Raw genomic sequence first — 9,654 nt, forward strand, 5'->3', positions numbered from 1 at the left:
GTCTACCTAATTTTGTTAAATGTTTACCAATACGTTTGAGTACATGTAATTGTCTTGATGCCTTTTTACAAATATTGGAAATATGGGCATCAAACTTAAGTTGATAATCAATTGTTACACCCAATAATTTTACTTCTTTTTCACAATGTATAATATTACCATCTAAATTAAATGAAATGTTTTTATTTTCAGTTTTCTTGCCTATGGCTATTGCCTGAAATTTGTCAGGGTTGGCCTTCATATGATTTAGACTGAACCAATTTATTAGCTCTAAGCTTTCTTTTTCTAAAATATTTACCACAGTGTCTATATCAGAGTGTGAATATGACAAAGTATTGTCATCTGCATAATTATACAATGAACTGCTTGAAACAAAATGAAAAATGTCATTCAAAAAAATGTTAAAAAGTACAGGTCCTAATATAGAGCCTTGCGGCACACCTTTATATATCTTTCCAGGTACTTATATCTATACCAACTTTTACACAAATGTTTTCTTTTACTTAAATAGCTGTCCATCAAGCCTAAATTAAGCTGTTTCAGATAACCCATACGCCTTTAGTTTTAAAATTAATAAATTATGAGGAAGGCAATCAAAGGCTTTCGAGAGGTCCATCAACACAGCAGCAATATATTGATTATCATCAATAGCTTTCTTCCAATCCTCAATGATTTTCAAAAGGGCGAAAGAAGCACGTCATATTAGAATTAAAACAAAATGTTAGGCCGGATATCATGGATATATTACAGTGTGTTAAGTGTCTTCCTTCTTACGCCATAACCAATGGTGTTGCTCCTTACCTACTAAAGGAGGAAGGTGCAGAACATACATGTATACATACATTACTAAAAAAAAATCTGACCCATCCCCCTTTTTTCCAGAAAATGTTTGGCAATGTTTTGGGTTACGGCCAACTATGTGAAGAAAAGAAAAAACTCAGATAACCTATAATGTTGGTACATAGTGTTTAATGCTACTGAAGTATTAAAATTATCTGTTTAAACTGGTCTAGTTTTTATTGTTCATTTCCGGGGACGAAACTAAGTTATTTAAGTTTCTCGCCACTTCTTCAAAACGAAAGTGGAAGACGATGGGAAAAACATCACCGTAGTTGAAGTTCTATTTTAGAAGATGGACAATGCTGAAATACGACAGATAATTTGTGAAAAATGTATTGTAGTAAGAGGTTTCAACAATGAAATTCAATTTCATCAAATACAGAAAAGTTTTCCCGAATCCAGAAGGATAAACTTGGCGACAAGAACCGCTACACTACCATCCAGGGATAAAGAATGGATTATTCAGTTGCAGTCTGTGACAGGTGTGTTAATTAATCACCTCTAAAACTTGTTGACTTATAACTAAACTGAGATCGTAAAGATGTCTTAATAAATAGCTTTTCAACAAAAATAACATTCTACTTTCGTTTTGACAGTTTTTAAAAGAATAATTTTAAAATATTTGACATATTTGTATAATTTAAGTATGGCAATCAACATATGAGAACTGTAAATATGAATGTATTTTATTAGGAAGTTTTTGTATGCCCGTGTTAATTTTGAAGGGACATATAGTCGTATACAAATGTCTGTTTTTCCTTTTGTCCATCCATCTGTCCTTCCGTCTGTCTGTCTGTCGCGCCGTATCACAAAAAGGATTTTATGATTATTACTTCAAACTTTACACACTTCTTAGATATATGAATCTTATTATCTGCACACATTTTGGTGATGATTCAAAATATTGTTTTAGAGCTATTGAGTCTGTTTTGTAAAAAAAAAGAGGGGTTTTTCACATGTCATGCTGTATCTTAGAAACGATTTATGATTATTGCATAAAACTTCACACACAAGACAAGAATTCAAAAATGCTATGAGCATTTTCATGAAAATTTTGTGAATTGCTTATATCTATTGAGGTAAGCTACCTGTTAATTTTTATAATTTTCTGATGTGACGTTGAGAAGTTATTGAACTTTTTTCTTTGAAAACACGAAGGGGGTATCATGTGCTCACAGCACAGCTGTTTATTTGCTTTGATGCCTTAAGGTCCAAATAATTATGATGTCTTGTAAGGCTATTTTATTTTTTGCTTTGACGCCTTACAGCAAAAAATAAAATAGCCTTTCTAGATGTCATAATTATTCGGAATTAAGATTTATCTGTAATTGGTATATTTTCCCTTTGATCTTACTGCGTAATATTTTCGAGTATCAATGTACTGGCTGTATCACTGATAATATTAGGCAATACATTGTGTGACGTCATAATTACCGATAAACAGAATAATAGGTAGTTTCGTTTTTGAAACTGACTATATCATGTGGGATATCTTAACTCGCCCTAACGGGCTCGTCTAGATATTCCACGTGATATAGTCAGTATCAAAAATGAAACTACCTATTATTCTATATATACATGTATGCTACATATATTTATCATATGTTTAGTAGTAAATACAGTAGTTTTGAATACGTGACAGTTAAATAGCCTGCTGTTTTATCCATATCGCGCAACTTTGATGCGCACCCTTTATCGCATGGCTACCCTTTATCGCACCCCTATTCGGATTTCTCGTTCGTATTCTATACGGAGTCTCTCAGACTTTTTTCATTCAGCAGACAACAACATTGATCAACTGTTGATGTCATGGCGTTGCCAAGGAGCCCGCACAGCATTCAAATGGGAGAAGATGTAATGAATCGTTTGGCTCAAGATGTTTTAGAACTGGAACAGCGGATTGAAGAAAGCGATCGTGCTGCTGAGCAGATGACTATAGATGAATTCATCGACCAAATGAGAAATAAGAATACAAGTAGGAAGACAAATTCAGATGTAAACAAGTTAAAAACATGGCTTTCTGATCAAAATGAACTACGGGAATTTCATGAGATTCCTCCTCAGGAACTTGACCTCTTGCTAGCAAGATTTTTCATGACTGCCAAGAAGTGTGATGGGGGGGGGGGGGGGGGGGGATTATGAACCTGACACATTAAAATCAATTCAAGGCAGCATAAATAGACATTTGACTTTGACTGAAAAACACTGTAATATAAACCTAATCAAAGACAAGGAATGCAAGCACTCAAGAGTTGTTCTAGTGTCTAAAAGAAAACTACTTCGTCAAAATGGAAAAGGAAATAAACCAAAAAAAGCTGAACCACTGACAAAGTAGGAAATTGATATACTGTATCAAAAGAAACTTCTAGGAGCAGGTAAAATTAGAGTTCACAATTAAAATGATAAAAAAAAGCAATTAAATATAGACCACAAGATGTGTTTCGCATTAAAATACTTTTTATTTTACGCGTCTGTCTGATATAAAGTTTGTGCTCTCCATATCTCCAATACTAACTGATTTAAGGTTCACCTTAACCTTTCGGCTCATAGTAGGTGACACATACATGAGCATGATGATACATGTATCTTCTTGTATTCAGCTATCCTTTATGACCAACTAGGAAAAACAATAACGTTACTGTATATGTACGATGCATGCATATCCCTCATTGGCGTTAAACAAATGTACAAATATTTTTTCTGTAGTTTAACATTTATTATTTTGGCAAAAAAAATATTACCTGTAGGCTTCATCTCACCTGGGACTAATGTAATAGTCCCATATCTCACACAAAAAAGTGTTGGTTGTTGAGCATTGTGTTTTATGACTAATATTAACAAAATAATCTATTTTATTTAAAAAGAATTTAGACATAAAACATGCTGTGATAATGATTGACATTAATTTTTATTAATTTATTTGAAAAATAATTTGTTTTTTATTTTTTCAGCTAATCAAAAAGCGTTAACAAACACTGTTTTCTTAAACATGCAACAAGACTGGAACATGAAAATTTAAGATGGAGGGATATTGACCAAAAAACAACATCAGCAGGAGAAAAGTATCTGGAGTTTACAGAGGGGGCAACCAAGACAAGGTCAGGTGCAACGAGTGAAGCAAGGGCATTTTCCGCCAAGATGTTTGAAAATAAAGGTAGATAAAAAGTTTTCATGTATTGTGCATAATCAGAACCCTGCTTGAAAGAATATGTATAGATTATTGATGGTCATCTCAATGAGATTAATTTTTTCACTTGAGACAGTATGGTGAAAGTGAGCAAGGCAATTAAGTTGAGATGACCAAAGATAATATATTTATAGCTACATGTATATTACTTATGATACATTGTTTTTTTCATTGACAACCCCAATGTGTGATAAATTATTTCACTCTCCATCTTTCTGCTACACTAGTGTTAGCACACTTTCTCAGCCATTACTAACATGTACAGTCTGAAAATTACACCAAACAGTGTCAGAGTTAGATTTTCTACTGACAAATATAATATATACACAATGTGCATTTATATTAAAATAAACATTATATCGTACTGTCTGGAAGTTGATGTAAACAAGACTTACAACACAATATGAAATTCTACTATACATATATATTTTATATACTTAACATATATATTTTATATACTTAGAAACTGCACTTTTAAAGTAAAATATAAAGTCAGGGAATAAAAGAAAAGCCTTAACTATACATCACACAGTTTTTTCTCTCACTTTTATAACATTATGTATTTTTTGCAGGTGATCCTAGATGTCCAGTTCGTTTGTATTTGATGTATGCAGGGAAGCGTCCAGAGAAAATGAAAGCAGATGACTCCAAATTCTATGTTGGCATCAACAATAAATGGTGATGAATGGTTTATAAACAAACCAATGGGAAAAAACACTATCTAATATAATAAAATCTATGACAGATGAAGCCGGTATACAGGGCCGTAAAGTCAATCATAGTGCCCGAAAAACAGGCATTATAACACTTATCCATGCAGGTGTTCAGAACACTTTAGTTAAAAAAACATTCAGGCCATAAAAGCCTTAGTTCTATAAACAATTACTCCAGTGCTTCGTTTCAACAACAAAAAGATATGTCAAAGGTGCTATGTACATTCACTTCAAACCAAGATAGTACTACAGATATTAATCAGAATACTATTCAACCAGGTGATAGTACTGCTAACTTGAATAATGTTGATACAATTCCTGATGATGATGATGATGACATGGTTTTAGTAAGAGCGTCGCAAGAAATGATAGAAAACACACTGCTTGACATAGAAAACTTCGAACATTATGAAGTACTTGATATTCATAATGATATACATGTAGATAATTGCAAGAAATCTAGCAACTTAGTTAAAAAAAAACACTGATATGTCTGTCCGTATGTCTGAGAATTATTCTGTGCCGTCCATTCTTTAAGGTGCTACTGTAAAGGGGAATGTTATAATTAATTATGGAAATCCCATTGAAGAAAAAGAAAATTATCAGAGACAAACCCAGAAAAAAAGAAAATGGGTCATTTATGACAGTAGTGATTCTGACTAAAGTGTTTTTATTCTATATTCTTGTTATTAAATTGTTGATTTATTGTTACTTTTTTTATTATTTATTTACAGGTTTTTTCAAAATGTGTTTTATACAGTACAACCATATTACTAAAGGAGGATAAAAAGAACTCATTGAAATAGTATCATACAAAACTCAAACAAATAACAAAAATATACAATAAACAAAATATTTCTATGGGCAACAGGACCTAAATTGTAAGGTAACCAATGTGCCTCAAATGGAGAAGTAATTCCTATTTATGATAAAGCTTATACAACATGGCTAACAAAAATCCGAAGGTAATTCCTGTCCAGGTTGTCTGGATCAGTAAGCAATTCCTGAAAAATTAGTATGGCGTTCATTATCACTGAACTAGTATATATTTGTTTAGGGGCCAGTTGAAGGACGCCTCCGGGTGCGGGAATTTCTCGCTACATTGAAGACCTGTTGGTGACCTTCTGCTGTTGTTATTTCTATGGTCGGGTTGTTGTTCTCTTTTTGGCACATTCCCCATTTCCATTCTCAATTTTAATTCCTTAATACTCTCCTGTTTAAACATATAATAAAGTGTATAATACATGGCAAAATCCGTATCACATGCCGTATCACCCTCGACCAATATCAGCCCTTGGGCTAGGCTGATATTGGTATCTGGGGATGATACAGATTGTGATACGGATTTTGCCATGTATTATTCTCTATATATACTCCATGTTGCAGCTCCTCAGTTAAGAGGGTCGTAATGGGGGTACCTTCATGACAAATAAAGGTAAAAATTCTTGCTAAATGATGTTAACGGTTATTTTTAGTGGATGACCATAAAATGTACACTTTCTTTTAGATGATAAAAAAATCTACTGATTTTAACGAATCATGTTAATTTCTCCCCTGAAGTAATGGTAATAATAATTATAAGAGACCTCTGGTGAATTATGTTAAGGATATTTTGACAATCACGATAAAATTTTAACTAATTTGACGCTAAAGGTAGCTGAAAAATACATGTACCTGTTTGATGCCTGACATTAAAGGCCAATTGAAAAACATCATCTCGAATGAATGTGGTTGTTTGTTTAAAATTTTCCAACTAAGAACATAGTACCAATTTTATGTAACAGTGACTATACAATGATGTTCGATTATGACTTTCTTGTATTCTCACTCTTCTTAAAAATAACATTCTCTCAGTCTAGTAAGGTAAGAAAGAAAGTTGTCACAAAATAAGTAAGGTAATAGCAAAAATTTCAGAAAATAGTTATAATAAATATGAATATTAAACTATCAAAAAGTGAAAGTAATAACTGACTGAATATCTGCTTTGATGACTTAAATTACAGAGAAAACTAGAAATAAGAAGACATTTTAATGAATCTCAAAGTATTATTCATAATCATGATAATCTAACATAAAATATTCTAAAGCAAAATGGTTAGAAAAAATAAATAAATATTCCTGTATATATATGGCTTTGCGAATGTTACAGGTATTGTACATGTTGTATTAGCTAAGGTTTTCATAAATCTAGAGAGTTGTAAGAATATCTCTGAACTGCCTGAAGCATGCAGTCATTCTTAACAGAAGTTTCCTAAGAAAGGCATTGCTTCATTTACACTTTCATTGCGGATTCATAACAAATTGGTTGATATGAACTGTCTAATTAAGTTCACAAGTAGTGATAAGTTGATTGTGTTAATATAGAAATGCAGGTTTCTTGAACATATTTCAGGATATTGATGTCCCAAAAATAACAAAACATCATATATCAATTTGATCACTACTGGACCCGGTTGCACGAACGTTAGTTAAATTTAACTAACCGTTATCTCGGCTTTAACGCGACGTTAAATTTAACGAGGGATTAAAAGCGTTGCACAAAAGTTAACAAGCAGTAAACTGACAGTTATATATAGTTCCCCCAGTTAAGTAACAGATTTAACTAAGCCCGAGGGGTAACATTAAATATTTAACAGTCAGTTTAAATCAAAGATGGCAAACCAGTTATTGTTTGGTAATGTGTTTGCACTGCGAAAACAGCGAGTATATCGCGATAGGATAGAGCTGGCCACCCTTAGTGATAGACAGATACGATCAAGGTTTCGATTCAAAAGAGAATCAATCCAATTTATATCAGATTTGCTACGGAATGATTTGTCCCACACCACAAGAAGGAGTCAGCCAATTTCAGTTGAAATGCAGGTATACTCTTTAGAATATTATCTTTTTGTAAGAGTTAGACAAATATTCATTTTTCTTAGTAACAAAGAAAATCTCTCTCTATAGACTATATATGTGTACCGTTCAGTTTGGGGGTAAGAAAAGTCTCCATTCAAACGTAAACATTACAAAAAATAATTGAAAAATGACTACAAACATGGATTTAATCATCTCTCCCACCACAATCTATCCTAGTATATAATTCCATACACACCAACACACAATAGATCACAATAGCTGTTTCATGGGCTTCGATCGTCAATGAAAATGCGAATGTATCACCCCCTCTTTTTCTAGCTTAATTTTCACACAAGACACACGAGTTTGATATTATGTTTTCCCCGATGGAATTTATAAATATATAATCCAACTCCGGCGTAATTATAAACAAAAATATTGTAGCAGTTTCATATTTTTCCAAATTTCCATCTAGCAGTTTAGATATATGTATGTGTGCCTTTTTTAAAAACAACAGTGCTTTCTATCACGTCCGCAAGCTGGGTCATTTAATAGGTCGTTGGTTTCGTTTCTGATTTTAGTTATTATCCCAATGATATTACACTGTCTTATATATATTTCGGAAAACTATATATACTGTCGTCACTGTGACCTAGAGCTAAATCAACTGTAGAAGTCTGAGAATTTAATTGTTTCGAAGGGATTAAAATAAAAACAAATTTCCGAATTATATAAAAGAATGGGTTTAATTGTATGATCAAATACGTGGAGGCTGTTTTTAATATTTGGATTCAGTGACAAGAAGTCCTTTCGTAGCTTGTAGAATGCTTTCAATGCCTTATTGTACAATTCCTTCTTTTAAGCAAAGAAAAAGATCCTGATGCACTAAATGTTATATACCTAAATATTAACAATGTAGAACACAATCTATCAACATGTCATTAAAATAAAAATTATGTTTTATATGCCCGTCTGCCTTGTTAAATAAATGTAATAACCGACACATTTAAGGATATATGGATGTATGATCATGTATAGGTCTCTCATTTCTGTATTCTTTTTTTTCGATCATTTTTTTTTTAACATAATGGCTACTTTTTTACTTAGGTATTATGCACATTGCCTTTTTTGTAATCAGAAGTTGTTTACACAAATCATTTTTTTTTTCAGTTTATCTTTCAATTTCTACCCACAAGCACTTGTCTCTCAGTTTGATAATTTTATTTACCAAAGGCAAATATGTTATATATTTCAAAATGACCTAGAGCTTAAGTATAATACACATGTGTAATAATAATGGGAAAACTTACAATTCCGGCAAATCCTTAAGAATTTAAAAATTAAATGAAAAACAGTTTACAGTAAACTTATGATTTCTTTATAAGTTTGCGCGGAAAATCGGAATAATAGTTGGAAAATATAAACTTGCGTGGTTCCTATACTCCGTTTGATTTACATATTTATTTAGTTTTTCTGTATTCCGTGACAGACATGGATAGTAATTAATAACTATTAAACAAAAGCTCAAATACAATTAATTACGTTTATCTGAAAAGGTTGTAAGTTTTCGATTCTTGCAATTCAATTGAAAATAAGCTTTATAACTTTTCTACTTTTCTAAATTCTTTCCCCACAAAAGCCTCGATCAACATTAATTCATACCTGTCAATCACCACTAGAAAATTTGACCCATTATTGATCATTATTGATTTTCACAGGGTCAGACTTTTTATCTCGAAATTACTACCGATGGTAGGTTAATTACCAAATTTATGATCATTTATGACAAACGCGATGATTTTAATTTTCCTATAGTCAAATTTCCATTTATATGTAGCAACATCCCAGCGGCATCAGCATATGGAAATATGTGTCTCAATTAATACATTACTCATTAAAACCGGGAAATTGGGATGAGACCCCCCCCCCCCCCCCCCCCCCCACCCCCCATTATATGAACGGGTCATAATTTATGTGCAAAAATACATGAATGAATCGGATTTTTCATCTCGAGCAATATTATTAGGGGGGTGTTCAAATTTAAGCGTTCGCCTGTACCCCCCCCGCCCCCATCTC

At 32.5% G+C, this 9,654-nt stretch overlaps 1 protein-coding gene across 1 annotated transcript in view; it reads left to right on the forward strand.

Annotated features, from left to right (window-relative positions):
* Positions 1-745: 745 nt before the first annotated feature.
* LOC139493470 (protein mono-ADP-ribosyltransferase PARP14-like) overlaps positions 746-9,654 on the forward strand; it is a 55,642-nt gene continuing 46,733 nt past the window's right edge. The window contains exon 1 of the mRNA XM_071281877.1: positions 746-1,322. Within this exon, the coding sequence (XP_071137978.1) occupies positions 1,133-1,322 (190 nt within the window). The 5' untranslated portion in view covers positions 746-1,132. The remainder of the gene's footprint in view (positions 1,323-9,654) is intronic.

This window comes from Mytilus edulis, chromosome 10 (genome assembly GCF_963676685.1).
Source record: "Mytilus edulis chromosome 10, xbMytEdul2.2, whole genome shotgun sequence".
NCBI lineage: Eukaryota > Metazoa > Mollusca > Bivalvia > Mytilida > Mytilidae > Mytilus > Mytilus edulis.